This window comes from Asparagus officinalis, chromosome 5, assembly GCF_001876935.1.
Source record: "Asparagus officinalis chromosome 5, Aspof.V1, whole genome shotgun sequence".
Lineage (NCBI taxonomy): Eukaryota > Viridiplantae > Streptophyta > Magnoliopsida > Asparagales > Asparagaceae > Asparagus > Asparagus officinalis.
This window is the reverse complement of record NC_033798.1, coordinates 123,852,706-123,871,493: the sequence shown is the minus strand read 5'-3', so window position 1 is coordinate 123,871,493 and position 18,788 is coordinate 123,852,706. Positions and strand designations below refer to the sequence as shown.

At 36.0% G+C, this 18,788-nt stretch overlaps 2 protein-coding genes across 2 annotated transcripts in view; both read right to left on the bottom strand.

Moving 5' to 3' along the window:
- The window catches only part of LOC109842549 (protein MRG1-like), a 20,461-nt gene extending 5,236 nt beyond the window's left edge, over positions 1-15,225 (bottom strand). Inside the window, exons 1-9 of the mRNA XM_020411414.1 lie at positions 15,088-15,225; positions 14,280-14,357; positions 11,336-11,389; positions 11,144-11,157; positions 9,840-9,982; positions 9,590-9,625; positions 5,561-5,601; positions 2,247-2,351; positions 716-795 (exon numbers count right to left, since the gene is read on the bottom strand). Of these exons, the coding sequence (XP_020267003.1) occupies positions 716-795; positions 2,247-2,351; positions 5,561-5,601; positions 9,590-9,625; positions 9,840-9,982; positions 11,144-11,157; positions 11,336-11,389; positions 14,280-14,357; positions 15,088-15,225 (689 nt within the window). The remainder of the gene's footprint in view (positions 1-715; positions 796-2,246; positions 2,352-5,560; positions 5,602-9,589; positions 9,626-9,839; positions 9,983-11,143; positions 11,158-11,335; positions 11,390-14,279; positions 14,358-15,087) is intronic.
- On the bottom strand, positions 15,428-18,788 carry LOC109841100 (probable cinnamyl alcohol dehydrogenase). The gene is made up of 5 exons (XM_020409968.1): positions 18,660-18,788; positions 18,457-18,570; positions 17,867-18,094; positions 16,086-16,525; positions 15,428-15,878 (listed from the first exon to the last, which is right to left on the bottom strand). The coding sequence occupies exons 1-5, from the start codon at positions 18,746-18,748 to the stop codon at positions 15,676-15,678; spliced, it is 1,074 nt and encodes a 357-aa protein (XP_020265557.1). The 5' UTR covers positions 18,749-18,788; the 3' UTR covers positions 15,428-15,675.

Genomic DNA, 18,788 nt, shown 5'->3' with positions numbered 1-18,788 from the left:
GTTGGGGTTTGTTTTGTTTTTTATTTTTTTTATTTTTTTGTGGGTGGGGGTGGGGGGTATTTTTACAGGAAATGGAACAAAAGATAAATGTGCAAAGGAACACAATTACAGCTAATACTCCCCATGCATGTGATGCGTGCATGCACAATACCCATTTGTGCGAAGAAAGTGTTTGCAACAACTTAATAATTGATGATAACTGATAAGATTAAAAAAAAGCATTAATTTTTTTATGAGTATCTTGCAATTCACAAAACCTTTTGTCTTCTTGTGCACGCGATGCGTGCAGGACGCAATACTACATGTGTTCGTAATGGAAGTCACAAATTAACAGTGTCCTGTATGAAAAAAAAACAACTTTCGCACTACATGTGACAATCAAACTGAACTTATGGAACAAATATGTGTGTGTTACGCCTAGTACATGATAGCAGAATTTTTTACAACTATAAGTAAATGATAGTAGAAACCGTAAAGATAGCTGTAAGAAAGAGTATTAAAATATAAAATGTGTTAATTAATTTTCTGATCTTTACAATGAACAAGATAAAAAATCGGTAGCAAATACATACAATATAGAAGTATATAGTTCCATATTTATAGGCAACTAAAGAGACTTGACTCGGTGTTTTTCTGAACATTTAAGTCAAGAGGATGGAGTGATTTTCAATGAACTTCAAGTAACCAAATTAAATCAAGGTGATGCTGAACTTACATGCCATCCTTTTTGGTCCGATAATCAAGGTACTTCTTTAATATATCATCAACATTTGGTGAGCGAGGAAGCTTGACAAGCTGCAAAGACAACAAATTCATGTTAACTCCCTTGTTGGAAGAAACTCCAAATATCTTTAGGTCTTTTTTCATTTCTTCTCTTTCTTTTTTGGAAGGAGGGGGTTATTGTGTGTGTGGGTTTTTTTTTGTTTTTTTGTTGGGGGGGGGGGGGGGGGAGTTTTGAAAGCTTTGAAGTCCCTCTGAAAGATGCATTGGGTATACCATGTGTTACCTAGAGCAGCTAACACGGGATTTACCTAACAAATAACTCACCCCAATGAACCAAACAACTAACACGGGATTTACCTAACAAATAACTCACCCCAATGAACCAAACGACTAACACGGGATTTACCTAACAAATAACTCACCCCAATGAACCAAACAAGCAAGTAACATAGAACATAAACAACCTTACAAGTTAAAACACAATTCTTCTCCATTATCACTACCTAAACTGCATTGACATAGTAATCATCATACGGGACATTTTCCCAAAATTCAATATAAAACTAGAATACTTCCATTTACCATAAAAACATGAACCATGATGATGCAAACTTACATAATATCATCATCACCGTGCTTATTAATGTGAGAACATACCTATTTTCATCTGCCAGTGCCTGTTATTGGACTCTAAAAGAACACTGAAATAAGACCAAAGTCTCTTTAAATCATATAACAATATATTTGTCCACACATCTCCTTCTCAGCCTTGCATTACCAACAAGAATTCTGGATTTGTTGAAACTACCAGTCACTTGCTCTGCGAGGAATTTTACAAGTTCAAGAAGCTCGATATAACTGTAATTAGAAAATGAAAGACCAAGTCTTTATATCGTTACATTCAAATGGTGGATTTAAACATGCTGCCTCAATAGATATTGTTTGTGCTATCAACTTAGACAAAACTACTACTAGTTAGGTTAAGTAAGATGCTAACTGTAGTTCTCTAATGAAAAAATTTACGGTATTTTAGTGCAAAACCCCCTTAACGAAGTTAAATTTAGACATTTATATTTAACAATTTATACTGGCTACTTGGTATTATTCATAATACAGCATAAACTATCTAACAATCTAGCATAAAGATGAGCCTAGCTCAAGTGATAACAACTGTACTACAAGTGGGAGATTAATGATACAAATCTGCTCAGGTGCAGTCTCAAAAGGCATTTTCAACCCAGAAAAGACTAGGTACATTACTCGAAGCTTACTGAACGACGACTAATATTTGCAGAACATAAAGATGCATAGCGACTTTTAGAAGCTAGTTATGATCTACACGTGCAGCACTAAATCTAGTAAAATGCATTCAGAACGTGCAAATAATCTAGTGAAAACAATCAGAGCATGTCAAAGAATTGATCAGAGCGAATAAGCAACAATCAAATTTATAAATATCTACAAATCTTAATAGCACGCTAAAATAATATGGGGAGAAAAATAACAGTAATGGATGTAACTACCTTACCAAGCTGAGTCACAAACTCCCAATCATCAACTAGCTGCTTCTTAAGGGTCAAAGGGAACTGCAATATGGCAAGCTTGTCTTGTGATCTCGTTTCCTTCTCCTAGCAGGATGTATACAGTATGGACCATCAGAATCTAAATACTGATGATAAAAGTTTCTGAAAAAAAAAGTTGGAGCTTATAATAGTTCTTAGTAGTTAACTCACTAACCACAAAAAAACATCAGATGCAGTGATTAGGCTAAATAGAACTTAATACCTTATAGTTTACCTAACTTTGCACTCATATACCACAAGTTTTTTCTTGCACTTAAATTGTTTCATTCCATTTAATTTTGTTAACGATGTTTGGTTTGGACAAATTTGACATACTCCCCTTGGAATAACTCCCACAGTAAAACCTCCACCATTTTACTTTTCATCTCCCTCTCAAAAACTAACCTAGCCTTAGATTTCCCACTCATTGAAATTGACAACACCCCTCTTCTTTGTCCCGTGGGTCAATGTACATGGAATAGATCCTTTGTTTCTCTTTGGTAGCATGCACCACTCATGAATTAATGATAGAGGTAAGGTAACACAATATGAAAACAACCATAGGGACTGAGTAGCAATAACACAATATCCTTTCTTCTAATGTAATAGCTGTCCTTAGAAAGTAAAAGTGTAAAACAACTACTAAGAGGGAAAATATCATTAGAGCTCAAAGAAATAGAATATTTCAACTAGCAAAAATATAGAAAACGAGGAGACAAGACAAAGAAACTATAAGATCATAAATCGAAATAGTCAATAGAAGAAGCAGAGAATAATAATAATACTAAAAGATAAACAAAGGAATGGCTACCTCTCATTGGACAAGAAATTAAGGGACTATGAAATGTTTGTGAGACATAACAAATAATGTCAGGCAGACAATGAAATGCTATCAAGATTCTGAACAAAGTTAGGCATGATGGTTGATCAGAAGAGGAAAGAACATCCAGTAAGGGCTGAATAGAGAAAAAGTCTTCATAGACTTAATATCAAAAAATTGGGATAAAAGGCTTTATTGCTGTTCCAGCGTGTAACATTTTACTAAACAACGTAGCAAGACCAGACTACTGGGATATTTCATACTCACAGAAGGAAGAAAATACGCTCACAATAGTAACAAACTAGCAGCTCAAAATGACATGAAAATTAGACACAAAACTTTCTGTAAGTCATCAATTTCATATAATTCTAAGCAAATAGAATAGAGAGACTACCAGACAATTTCCTTGGTTTACCTAATATAAGTTATGTAAGGTTGCAAACAATCTTAAACAGAGAAAAAATCTAACCAAACCATCATAGAGCTAAGGAATCACTTTTGAGTCATCAAGACTCATCATCTAAAAGGCTCTTGAAAATTTCAATTAGAGCAATATTGTCAACATCCATCCATGCATACCATATTTTTCAGATAGAAAACTAGACAAATGGCTCTAAGAGCATCTCCAACAGCTTCCCCATTTCTCACTTTTGGAGAATTTAGTTAGGTTTTTGGCCCAACAGATTCCCCATCTCTTTCCCCAAAATAGGGATGGAGGAGAAAAAATGGGGAAGCTTCCCCAAATCTGCAGCATTCTCCAAATTTGGATGGAGGAGAAAAAATGGGGAAGCTTCCCCAAATCTGCAGCATTCTCCAAATTTTTAGAGGAAAAAATTGATTCTTCAAAATGGGGAAGCTGTTGGAGTTTGTGTAAAAATTAGTTGGAGAATATGACTTTTGCTTCCCCATTTTGAAGAAAATTTTGAAGAAGCTGTTGGAGATGCTCTAATAGGTTAAAGTCAAGATAATCCTAAGATATAAATTGAGAATTGTGGGTTTACAACTTCCACCTGAACTACTAAATCAGACAATCATGCAACCGGAAAACAAACAAAACTGTATGTTAGTGTTCTATTTGCCTTGAAGATTATTCAAATAATTTTGCTAACTACACCTCTATCCAGGCTCTAGCACATAGATACACTGTCTCATTATCTAAGGCGGGTATTTATCATAGAAAATAGTAATCAAGCTCATTGTTTTAACTATCCCCAACATGACTAATACATCTGCCGACATATCCTTTTATAAAGTTTCCTGCAAAACAAAATGCTCAATGCCCTTTATGGTTTTTGGCAATATTTAGGCGATATATCATGATTTCCCCGATGTCAGGTGACAATTCGGTCCACAAAAGGGCTGAAATGTGCAATGTTGATTTGCACTTCTATTTGTTTTAAAAGATAGGTTTGGAATTATGATTCAATTGAGCCCTAAACCCAAGCAAATGTCTGCTTACGTGAATAATCAGAAAGAATAAATAGGGTTCAATTGAGATCAAATTCTTTCGGAAATGTTTTGCAAAAGATACCAACTTTCTCCACAGCTCCATTCTCTGGTACATCAAGTAGAACATTGATGATAAACAGACACACATTATCCACTATAAATCATTGATATTTATTAAATATTTCCTATATATCCCCGATTTCCAGCATCCGAGATATGGAATTTTTTCCATCTGCCATGTCCCTGACATTCAATATTTAGAACAATGATCAACCTATAGAGTCAAAAATCTGAAACATACACAACCAATCAACTGGAAATTGTTTCATTTTTTGCCAAAATTTAAATTATGATATATAATTGGTACATTGAAAGACATTTTAAGGTTTACGATTTCAATTTTGGGAGTGAAAAATCTCACATTAGGATACAATATAATATTTAAATAAACCATGTGGCATTACGTCTTCAAGAGGCAAATGAAAAAGGTGCAAGGTAATATTGAACATACCAAAAAGGACCATTTGAGTTTAAATACCACGATCAAAGACACAAAATTGTAGTCAAAGATATATTATACAAATCAGTGAAGTTGTCCAATTGCATAGTACTATAATTGAACAAATGGATAATGTTTTATGAAGAGGTTATCTTGGAAATATACTAATGTGCTACCAAGAGATGGACATAATTTTTGCCTATTTTACAGTTAATCATGATCCTGAATTTACTTTTTTGGACCTTTTCTTTAAAAAAGAAAAAAAGGAAAAAAAGAAAAAAACAAAACAAAACAAAAAAAAAATCACAATCATGACCAATACAATCAACAAATCAACAATTACTTAATCATGACCAATACAATCAACAAATCAACAATTACTTGCGTGTTGTGACGCACAGTCTTATTCCCATAAATAACAGAAAACTATTAACACATATTCACACATACAATTTCAAATATACCGAAAAAAGTCTTTTAAAGTAGTAAGAAAATTGTACATCTTACCTCAAGACCAGACTGACCCTTTCTCTTTTTGCCCCTCGACCCTGCATTATTGTTCAACGACTCAATACATAAAATGAATTATGAAACAAAACAGGCATGATGGAGTCTAATTCTTTACTTTTTAGTGCCTACAATCAAGGGAAAATGCCTCAAACTTTATGAATGTTTATTTTTCTCTATGAAACCATAGTGAACGTTTAGTTTTACACATTTTTGTCAAGGAGGTTGGTGCTCCATCTGAACAAATTGAAGCATCAAAATAGCAGCAATAAACCATAAAGCCATTCCAGAAGGAATGTATGCTTCTTTAGCAAGCAGCCAAAAATAAAAAAAAAAAAAAATGCTTCATAAGTGCTAGGGAGTTTTTAAACTTACCGAGACCTGAATAAACTAATTACTAGTCAACTGGTTACTGACAAGAGCTCCTACATAATCAATAATTTACATTGGTTCCCGTACAAGTTATCCCATCTTAAAAAAAAGAAGGTAAAAGCATAACCATTAGCCTGTTGCACAAAACATCAAAACTCTGATCTCATCTATAATCTACAGTGTTGTAAAACACGCTCTGGGCGGCCGCCTAGGCGCCCGCCTAGGCGGAGGCGGTGCCCAGAGCGTGTCGCTTAGCCCTGAGCGGCCACGTCTAGGCGCTGGGAGCGCCTAGGCGGCCGCCCAGGGATAAGCGGGCCGCTTAAGCGGCCCGCCCCACTTTTCCATAGGCAAATTTTGAGCTGGGCGCTCCCAAAAACCCGAATAAAAAAAAAGCCTAATCGTCTTCGACTCGACGTCGACGACTTCCGACCGAGTTCGTCTTCGATCTCACCTGCCGAGCTCGTCTTCGACTCGACGACTTCGGACCGAGCTCGCCTTCGACTCGACGACTTCCGACCGACCGAGCTCGTCTTCGTCTCCAACCGAGCTCGTCTTCGTCTTCGTCTTCGTCTTCGACAGTTCGTCTTCGTCTTCGTCTTTAGCTGACAGTTCGCTTCGTAAAACCCTAATCCTTTTTATTTCGATTTTAATTTCCTTTTTTTTTATTCCGAGCTCGTCTTCAAGTTTTGGGTTCTCATTAATTTGATGTTGTAGGCTTGTGTAACTGTGTTGATAATTTTTATTGGGTTCAAGTCTTAAAAAGGAAAAATCTGTGTTGATTGGTTCAAGTTTGATAGATTCTTATTACTTGTGAGGATAATAAACTTCTAGTTATTGGATATTATATGCCTTGTCATTTAGTATGTATGCATCTTTGATTGACTATTATACTTTGGATAGCATATGTGTTGTGTTGGTATTTTTGTATTTATGTATTGTTGATTGAGTATATATATTTATCTTCAAGTATCACAATTAAAAAAAAAAACCGCCCAGAAGAAAAAAACCGCCCAGAAACCGCTTAGGCGCCCGCCTAGACGTCTAAGCGCTGGGCGCCAAGTCCGGCGCCCAGGAGCGCCCAGCGTTTAATGTAACATTGATAATCTATGTTGCATGGGTGTGGGTATCGGTACGGGACGGGACACGGCAAATTTGCAAAAGGTAGGGTATGGGGACACAGTTATATAAATATTTATATACACATTATATATTGAAATTGGAATTAATAGTTTACATGAGATCAGTATTTTTAATTCCCGTATTATGAGAAATAAAGTTCCTACAACATTTTTATGTTCCTTTTATTATGTGGATTATATATTGTAAAAACGCTATTGTTTTAATTAGACAACTAGATGACATTAAAATCATAATTTGGAAACCCAACAAGTTCCAAGAAAGTGGATGTGTATGATTTATGTCAAGAAAATGTTTAACAAGTGTTCTAATTTAAAACATGTATTATTTAATTGGGTACATGCCAGAATAAACGTATGCATATATGCAAGGAATGTCCAAGAAGTTTGGGTATGAGTATGGGTATGTGTCACCATATTGGGTAAAGATACGGATTCATGACAGAAGTATGTAGGTAACATAGGCTATAATGAGTGAAAATTTGACTGAGAAATGAGTAAGTCAAGAAAAGCACCGCAATCATTGTGGATAATTCCAAGTAAAGTAACATCTCTCTCTCTCTCTCTAAGTCAAGAAAAGCAACACGGTCAATGTCGATAATTCTAAGTAAAGCAACATCTCTCTCTCTCTAAGTCAAGAAAAGCACCAGGTTCATTGTGGACAATTCTAAGTAAAGTAACATCTCTCTAAGTTAAGAAAAGCACCAGAGTCATTGTGGATAATTCTAAGTAACATATCTCTCTCTGGATAATTCTAAGTAAAGTAACATCTCTCTCTGCATGCACGCACACCAATACCCTGACACCCACTAATGCTACATTTGGTTAGCAGTTAGCCGCTTCTCATGCTTCTGTAGTGCATCATAAGTTGTGAAATTTTGGATAAAAACTCACACACATGATTTGTTTCATTAACATAACCGACATATGACCAATAATTCTCCAATTCTTGCTCAAAGATAAAATAATTATGGCCAATTTTAACCACCACCACCACTCCCCTCCCCTCAACCCAAAAAGAAGAAGGAAAAAAAACACACAAACACAATACCCATAAGAGATTGCTTGTTTCATCAACATAACATATGCCATGGGTTGTGAAATATTGGATGAAAAACTCATAAACACGGTTGCTTGTTTCATTGACATAACCGACACAAAGAGCAGAGGCAGTGCTCCTCTTTCTACGAAGATCTTCTGACTCATAAATCTTTTCTTCCTTCTAATCACCATGGTCCACAGAGATTCCTCTTGCTTAGCATTATTCAATAACCACTTCCCCAATATAGCTTGCTGAGATTCCCTAAACCTTCGCAAAGCAAGGCCCCCTTATATTGAAAGACCCACTACAACTAATTTTTTTCTCCATTTGCACTTCTTATAATTGCTGAAATAGGGGAAAATGGATCCTATTTATTTGCGTGGTTCTTCTCTAAAGGAACACTCAGGCGAAAAAACTATTTCTTCTCTATCTTTCTCTTTACCCTCAGCTCCAAAAGGAGTCGATTAAAGGCCATTCTATCTACGAGTCTATCGGAGAGCCAGTTGGTAAATCATCACGGATGAGTTTATAAGGTCATCAGAACATGACCAGTAATTCACCAACTCATGCATAGGGAGGGGGAATAACAACAACAACCCCTATTGATACGGCCATCCAGTTAGAGAAGTTGCACTCTTTTTAGTTGATTTAGTTGTGAGATAAACGTCCCCAATGGGGCAAACATAAGAAAATAGCATTAGCAATTCTCCAGTTAATGAGAGACAACCCAAGTAAATTGATTCAGTGAACAGTGAACACATTAGGTTACTTATTTTCATCCCCACTCAGAAATAAAAACAAATCTAATGGGGCTCAGAATCAACCAAGAAAAAAATTGTTTATCTTGAATTGCTATCAGATGCTGATATAAAACATATCAAACCGAAAATGCAAAACAATGACTATCGAAATCTACAACACATCGAACATTGAAAAATAGACAACTTTCACCCTTTATAACTAAAGTGCAGTTAACAAGGTAGTACACTCGAGCAAAAACTGGAAACTACTTAGGATGGAAATCAAAGCACATTAGTATCCAAGAACCAGAAATGCATATTTTCAACAGCCCTGTTATAGTCCAATCAAATGGAAAATGCAGAATAATTACTTCCTAAAAATCATAAAGGGTGATATTGTCCAAGTATCCAAGTGCCATAATTATATGACAGTTATCAGCTGCCCAAAAGATACAACTGCTGGACCGGGTATTAAGTTGCTTTCACAAAAAATCCAAATAGACTTAGTCATGGCCTACTACATTCCTTTAAAAGCATAATAAATGAACAAACCTCGAGTATATAATTCTCAAATCGACAGATATAGATAGATTTGACAAGAAATAAGAAAAGTAAAATTACGTATTTCTGGCGAGAAACGAAAACATCAATGATTCAAGAATGGGATCAGCCATGAATTGATGTTCGAAATACTTTTTGACGAGCCAACATGTATAACTAAGACAGGATATCCACTCACCAAGGTTCCTATGTTCCTCTTTGTCCAATTTTGCATCTGTTTCAGTGAAAGCGCATATTACAATACTTTATAACTAAGAACAATGAGAAAGCAAAATATGTTCCATTTGTGCATGCTTTTAATATATAGAAGTTTGCATATATAACTTTATACACTTGCATCCAAAAGAGCCTCAGCTCACAGTCACAAGGATATCAATGTTGGTTTCAAGCAACTACCAAGAAGCAACTATTAAGAGAATTAAACAAACCATTTGAGCTTTTTGGCTTATTCTGTATTGACCTCCCAGATTTAGAACTTTTCTCCGTGCTCTGCTTTTTGAGCTCCTTTTGTTTACGAACATTTTCATCGGTGAATTTCAACATACGGTCAGCCTCCAACCATTCATCCCAGCTGTAAATGCAAGTCCAAAGTGGAAAACAATTATTTTCTATAAGAAAAAAGCATGCTTATAACAATTAAGTTAGGAAGAAAATTATACTGTACAAGCCAACTGAAATGAATATTGTTATGAGCTTCTGATTCGTGTAATTCAGCGTAATCCATTTAATCAAAGCACAATCTGATTATATACTAGTGCTTCCGGAACGAATGTGCAATGGAACCATGTTATAGAACATTGTTGAGACATCTTTTAATCTACTCTATCACTGCAAGTTTGCAACGTAGCATTTGTGAAGGTTGAACAAGCGTAGAAACCCATATATAAATCTTAATATACCAAGAATCTACGTGCAAAGATAACTGTCAGCATTTGGAGTCTTAAATCTAGGACTTTCCACAACTCACTTACAAACTTTAACTTTTGAACTACACCTCAGATGGTAAGAACTCATGGTCTGAAAAAAATGAATATAAGTCCATTATTTGTACTGTTCTCTGGTTTGAGCAAAATGAATATAATTCCATTATTTGTCCATGTGAAAACTCATGGACAGCATTCTCAATAAATCCAAATGAACACGTAAAGTTTGTATCAAAAGTCCATTGGGCTTCACTCCATTCTGTCAAATACCATTCTTCTGCAACAAGATCTTCTAAAATTAGCAAGAAAAAGTTTTTATTTTTGCTTGTTAACTTATTCATGAATCATTATTGCTCAGTAAGCAAAACCTTCATGTAGGGGCGAGGCTCCTGCCTATCTCAGATGCCTATGCATCCTTGAGAAAAGATAAAAGTCAGCATAAGCCTCTCAAATTTGTGCAAATTATGAATTCTGCTATTTGCATAGCAATAGAGAAACTATGGTATTCAGTGTTCTAGGTTCTATAAAATACACCATCTATTCTGAAAACAGGCACAGCTCAATATTTACGCTAAAATTCACACATGTTGTGTCAAACATAAGTTAATAATCTTCCTTCAACCCCATAAAAACACAAGAATTTTAAAACTTATCATTCCAGCAAGTAGGAAAATTTATCAGAAAGTGTTGCATGAGAGGAAAGGAACAAATTATTTAGAAAACAAAACATGTTTCCTAAAAAAATATGAATTGACACAATACAACATAAATGATAATACTTGAATCAACTGCATCCAATATATACTTACTTCTTGCTCCAACCCTGCAAGATAGCAAGTTTTAGTTAGTAAACATTTGGAAATGACAAGTATAAATTAACATTAAAAACATGTCCTAACATTTTTTCATCTTAAACAATAAGATCCAGAGAGACTCCAAACGGAGTCATGAAAGTAGACATGCCAAAAATATTTTTTAAAAAAGAACAGGAAACTACTTACAAGATAATGGACATAATATCTCCATTCATCCTTACGTGACTCTGATTTTTGCACCTTAACAAAGACAAGATGGAGTCAAAGATTTTAAAATGATAGTAATGTTTTTACAGAACTAAGCTCTACAACAATCATAATTAGATATTAATTCACCCCCAAAACTAGTATCTAACACAACGATCCGCAACAGAGAGCGATCAAATTTCCAAACGCAGAACATAATAGTGAGTGTGAAACACGTAAAGCGTCCACCTATCAGTGTGAAACATGTAAAGCGTCCACCTATCAGTTTGCAGGCAATTACACGCTTTAAATATTCATGGTAATTTTTTCTTGATCATTCATTAATCCGCTCTTACAGACTTGTCTGCTTCAATTAAATTGATGAGATAACAACTAAAAACTTGCCTAGATGGAGATTGCACCTTTTTCCAACTATATCAAGTTTTCTAATTCTACTAGTGTAAACAATTGAGATCTACATCCAAAAAACTACCCATAGAAGATACATGCAAGTTTCCTAAGGGCCTATTTGGCTTCTAGTAACTAGTAACCTAAAATGGAACTAGTATAAATCAGAGGAGAAATGTCACCTTGACATTTTAATGTCCTTTTTTTCTTTGAATTGAGAGCAGAGTTTTAAATGTGAAAAGCCACCCAAGGCGACAAAGTCATATATCACATACCTACAATGCTACAAAGACGATCCCTGAGTGAAGGGATAATAATTATAAAAAACATTGTGTATATGCCATACAATAGTTCAATAGTTGATAGGGGAAAGGGATAAAAATTACAAGTATAACCATGAAGAATGGACATCTAGAGATATAACATGCAGGCAAAAGTCAAAAACTAAGTTTTCAAGTAGAAGAAAGACCATAAGTTAACATCCATACAATTATGGGAAAACACAATGTACTCTAATCGACTAAATTGGACTGGTCTATAAATAATAACAGTCCCATGCGTCCTTTTTAATTTTGTTCCATCAACTTAGGTACTGAATTAAGTCCAATAAATGCCCTAATATTTAGTTATTAATGGTGCAATTGAACTGAAAACAGTCAGATTGTAAAAAAGGCAGGTGTGCCGATACTCGACTAACTTGCTAGATCACTCTATAAAATGCCTAGAAATGTTGCCTTAAAATCATTGTCTGAAAGATGCCAATAAAGTGGAAATGCTTTTCACCATTTGTATGATACAGTCATACAGAAGGAATAGTAGGAGAAGCATGATGGTCTTTGGAGAGAGGGGAAAATGCTATAGCATGGAAAATGCTATAGGATGGGTATACTTCGAAGTTCTAACATGAAGTCATATTTGTACCGGACACCAAAATTTCCTTGGACACTTCTTGAATATATGGATACACTTATTCAAACGTGTGTTCACTTATATAATACATGTTTCGATTTAAAACACTTGTCATACACTTCTTGGACATATATCTTACACTGCAATACTTCACATACACTTGTTGAAATCGTTGCATAAGGCTCAACTTTGTTTCAGTCTGAACTGGTGTAGGTTCAAAACAAGTCGTTTTCTGATTCATACTCTACATAATAAAGGAAACATAAAATGTTATAGTAATTTTAATTCTCATGATATGTGAATTGATAAACAATATTGATCCCATATAAATTATTAATTTCAATAATACACAAACAAACAAACATTTATAAATGTGCCTTGTACCTACCATTCACAATTTTTCCATGCTCCATACACATGTTCGTGTGGTAAACCAAATTCTTCTCTTTAGTGACCGCCAGTTTAGATGGGCAATCCAACAGAAAGGATTTTCTTCAATCAAAATCAAGCCATTCCCGTCTGATTTACCATAGGTTTGGTTCAACAATTCAGTGATGTTTCATGATCAAATTGATAAACCACTTTCGAGAAATGACAACACCTCTCATCTGCAAGTGACTAGTTAGGTAATTCATCTCATTCCTATGTCTTTAGAAAGAACAAACTTGCCCCCTAAGATTACTCAATATAGGACTCCACATGCGTGAAACGCATATCCTTGGATCAAAGAGGACTGAAAGACATCTACTAAAATTTCTATTTACCAAAAGAAATAATTGTAGTTTGAAAAGAGAAAATTTGCTTCTTTTGATGGTCGGGAACCAAACTCAAACAGCTGTCCTATCCCTCCCAAGAGAGGCAAAGTTTGGCCATAGGATATTTTTGAAGTCTATCACTAATTTTTCTTCATGCCTTTGAACTTCTGGTGCTTATAAGGCCCAAGTTGTAGTCGAAATCATCCTTGGATATGCATGTCTCCAAAAGTTGTGAGGGAAAAAGACTTCTCTCTCACCTACTTGGACTTTTCCTACAATATAGAAGGTCATCCTAGTTCCTATCCAGACTTGGTGTTGTCTTTTTTGTTGTAAGCAGACATGGGAAACCAATCAAGGAAATGATTAATAGACTCACACGGTCACACCTCATATTTCCAACCAAAGTCTCTCAACCTCTCACATCTAACTAATCTTATAATCAACTTTTGTTCCATTAGATTAGTGAGTTTATAACACTGCATAAGAAAACGAAATGTTATGCCCAAAAATTTGTTTTCATAAGCCTATTCATAAAAAAAATGATCAACAAAATTTAATTCCTAAAATAGGGAAAATTACATCTAGATCAACAGAATTTTCGTGTTTAGAGTTCTTTGATTCAAACTAGCCCCACTTTGTTTCGTTTCACTAGTCAATTTTTATAGTGACACTGAGATATCACCCAGATTTTCAACAAAATCAATACTTGAGCTGACCTAATGCTAATTCAAGATTCTAAATCCACAACTACTACTTACCGCAGCAATCATAACGATGAAAATAGAACTGAATTTTAGCGGAAAAGATGTTTAAACGAACAGGAATGAGGAGAAATCAAGAAGAGGAATGGAAACCCTAACCCTAACCCTAACCTTGGCTTCGTAGAGTTGGGGGCCGTGGTAGGCGAGGACCTTCTCGCCCTCTTTGTTCTCCTTTCTTTTTCTCGCTCGCTGCTCTCAAAATAAAGTTGCCGCTCGGCGCTCTCGCACGCTGATTAACTTTTTTTTTTTTTTTTAATTTGGAGACAAGGATCGTGGGTGGATTTAAGACTATAGTTTACGAGACATCTGAACCGTTCTTTTGATCGTACTGTTTGTTAATGGGCCTTTCGTAAATTAGATTGGTTTGGCCCAGTGATGTAGAAAAGCTCAAGTTTTGATTACATGTGCTGAAAAAAACCTTACGAACTTTCACGGGCGAATTACGTAGCTCAAGTTTTAGAAATATATATATCTTCAATATGACCCCACAGTTGTCACTGACAAATAAAACTGAAGAAATTAATAAGAAACCCCATTGAACTAAGTAATAGAATTATAAAAAATCTCAGTATTTATTAGTTGATCAAAGAAGAAAATAGCTTAATTTGTCTAGGCATAGCGCGTGTATGAGCGCGGGCCTGTGGATGCTCGCGAGCACTTTAGAACAGAGAAGTACAAACAGCGAAAAGCAGGCCAAAAGCTCCCCTGAAGCTTGGGCCTACCCTCTACGCCCGTGACAGAGGCCCAAAATTTTCTCTATTCTCTATATTCACGGAAAAATAAATCCTAGGAAGATTCCTCTATAGAAAATCACGTAGAGAGAGAGAAAAATGTGATGAGAGTCTCAATGTAGATTTTGAAGTTGAAGATTGCACCAATAGTGTCTTGATTGCTTTATTATAACATTTGGATTACATACATATTTTGATTGCACTGACATTGTATACTGATTGCACTGATTTAGAATTGATAGTGGAACATGTGTCATGTTCTTCTGTTCCATGTATATATCCCATAGTGTGTTTCTAATAGGATTTCCCCCCCTAAATTCATACATTGTACTGACATAACTTTGAAGGGAACATGCTATGGAATTAAACTCCCAAATTTATGGAAGAATCGCCTTATTCAAGTGGTAATCGACGCCGTCAAGAGAGGCCATATTTCAGTATGCAACCGTTGGTTTACAGCCAAACAACTTAACCTGAGGATGAGATGATGCTTGACATTTGTTCAGACTTTCAAAAAAAACTAGGGTGTATAATAACGATCATGAAATATACTTTCAAGCAAATAATTCACACATAACAAATACAAATCACACTCCACAAACCCCAAACATCCAAAAACACAACACAGGTTTGAAATCCCTCGTATAAACGTACAAACAGACAGGCCTTTCTTTTTTTTTTCTTTTTTTTAGAATCAAGAAAAGAGAGACAAGGATAAATGCAGAAATGATCTCATATAGATCACTTCATCGTGTCGATTTCTTCGTTTTCTTCGATCAAGGGTTGAGATTGCTTCCAGCGACATCCACGACGAACCGGTACCTCACATCGTTGCGTTCTAGCCTCTCGAGAGCTTCGTTGATCTGATCCAGCTTCACCATTTCAATAATGGAGGTCAACCCTTTCTTCTTGCAGAATTCCAATACTTCTTCTGTCTCATCTATGCTGCCGATGAAACTTCCTGTAATCATTTTCCTCCCTAATACCACAACCAACAAATGCACAATTTAGATTACCAAATTAATTTCGCAATACTAAAGGCCTCACTATCATCAATAGTAATTGTTCAACTAATTCAGGGAGCAAAAATGGATAAGTTACACGTAAGTATTCAACAACAAGAAACATAATATTAGCGATGACCAAGAGAGAGGGAAAAAAACCATATCAAATATCAGGATCTCACCTAACATAATCATAGGAGTGATGAACTGCATAGGCTGGTTAATGACCCCCATCATAATCAACTTGCCGTGAACCTTAAGCAAAGCCAAGTAGGGCTCCAAGGGGTGAAGCGCGGGCACGGTGTCAATAATGTAGTCCAAACTATCAAGTGCGGTGGCCATCTGAGCCTCGTCCGAGCTAACCAAGTACGCGTCGGCGCCCAAGTCATCCATCGCCTCCTTCCTCTTCTTATCCGATGAGCTTATCACCGTGACGTGGTGGCCCATCGCCTTGGCGATCTTGACTCCCATGTGCCCGACGCCTCCTAGCCCGAGGATGGCTCCTCGGAGTCCGGGGGCCGTGAGGTCGTAGTATCTGAGCGGGCTGTATACTGTTACTCCAGCGCAGAGGAGGGGTGCGGCCTGCTCTGGGGCTAGACCCGCCGGGATTTTCACTACGAACCTATTTTAGGAAAATATTTATATGTTAGTTCTTGATCGGAATTGGTGGATAATTCTTGAAATGTAAGTAACAACCACTACAAATACTTTTTTTTAAGACGAGTTCATGAATCTTATTCTTTCATTCAGTTAGGTTATTATATTATTATTTTTAGTAGCTTCCGTTGCATATGGCCAAACCGCTTCATATGATTCCTTCTCATTTTATTCTAAATACAAATGGTCTCTAACTTTCTATAAAAATATCTATTTCTTGTTTTATCTCCTGGTTGTTGTCACGTTACTACCCTTCTTTGTTTTTTTTTATTTGCAATATTTATTTTGAACTATTCAAAGTTTCAAAAGTATTTTTTTACATTTGTTCTTCCAGAGATTTCTAAGTTAGACGCACGTCATTTTTTTCTTCTAATAAGTTATCATATGTCATCTTCTAATCTAACTCATAATAAGAAAGCTTTAGAGAGAAGTTGGACCCCATTAACCAAATCTCACCATCCTCTACCAACCTCCGATGTTGACCCTTCGCTAAATTCTTATCTTTGATGTCAAGTTTGTGGACTCCAGAAACAAAGAGACAACCTCAAAATAGTAGTAGCTGTTATTATTCAGCAGCAGGACTAGGAAACAAATTATTGCGGCCTGGCTTAAAAAAAAAAAAGAAAGACCGCGGACTTCATACGATTGTTGAAACGCTTATGGCCGCAGACAATCATGTGTTTTTTTTTTTTTTTTTTTTCCGCTTATGGCCGCAGACAATCATGTGTTTTTTTTTTTTTTTTTGTACTGGCACGGACCTTTTATTTTCTTAATAAATGAATGGTGTAAATTAATCTCATTTTGCCGGCAGCTTTGTGTACAGAGACAGCGATTTTGTACGCGACCTATTTTGAAGGCTTACATAAGATAAAATGAAATGTATTATCAGTAAAGGATAATGTGAACTAATGTAAGATTCTTTTTGCCTTGGCTACCAAATGTTAGGTGATACATTATATAAATAATCTCCTCAACGGATTGATCAACCCTTTGAAATCTCTAAGCCACCCGTCAAATTCCGGTCCAATCCCAAACATATACAATCAAACAAAAATTCCATGAGGACTCAAAATATGGGACCAACAGTGGGACAAGTGAGGTGTCCCCCTCCTATTGTATAATGTGTAGACCTTACTCATTATGCAATAGGAGTGAGAGATATCACATGTGCTCCTGTTGGTCCTATAATTTGAGTCCCTGTAGCAAAGCTCATAATCAAATAGGAAACTACATTATAATTGCAATTTAATTTAAGGTTGGTTGGTTGATTGAAAAAAAAAAACACACACACAGAAGGTTTACTCACTTTTGGTCGACGACCATGGAAGAGGCGAACCCGCCCATGGTCGGCTTGCCGTCGGTGTACTTATCATTATACGACCAGATCTTCTTGTTGCAGTATTGCTCTATGTTGGATTTGCACGGTCCGCACTCCCTGCAGCACCCAACGATGCAGCCGGCTCCGACGGTTTCCCCGACCCGGACCTTACTTACGTCGGGTCCCACTTCCACCACTTCCCCAACCACTTCATGCCTTCACCAGGAGGAAGAAAAAAAAAATTAATCGACAACATCAATATCGTTAATAATAATTTAGCCATATTAACTATTTTATCAACATTTATACTCACGACAAGGTATTGTTTGGCAAAAACTGATCGAGCCAGAACTAGACCGGTTTTAAGTTCGAATTTTGTTCCTTATTCAAACTAGTTTAGGCCCAAACCTGTTTAAGGGCGACCCGTAAAATAATCTTCTATCCTCAATCTAATTAACCCTCAAATTTAACGAGGAGTTTAGCCACTTAAAACCATATTGTAACTAATCCTGATAACAATTCAGCACTACACAAATATATAAATATATATATATTTTTTTACTCTGGACTTTGCTTACCCAGGGACCATGGGATAATTGGACGCTCCAAGGTGATTCTTGGTCTGATGAATGTCAGTGTGACAAATTCCACAATATAAAACTTTGATCACCACGTCCTCCGGTCCGGTCGCCCTATACACACAAATCAAGCATATTAGTTACCAAAAATGATAAAAGTTAGAGCAAGAAATTAATTGAGGGGGTATATGAAAAATTAGTACCTTAGTGTGTAGGTGTAAGGAGAGAGAACACCAGTTGGATCCCTTGCTGCCCATCCTGTGGCAGTTCTCTCTGAAGCAATACTTCCCATTATAATTTTTGGTTTTCTTTAAGAAGAAGAAGATAAACAA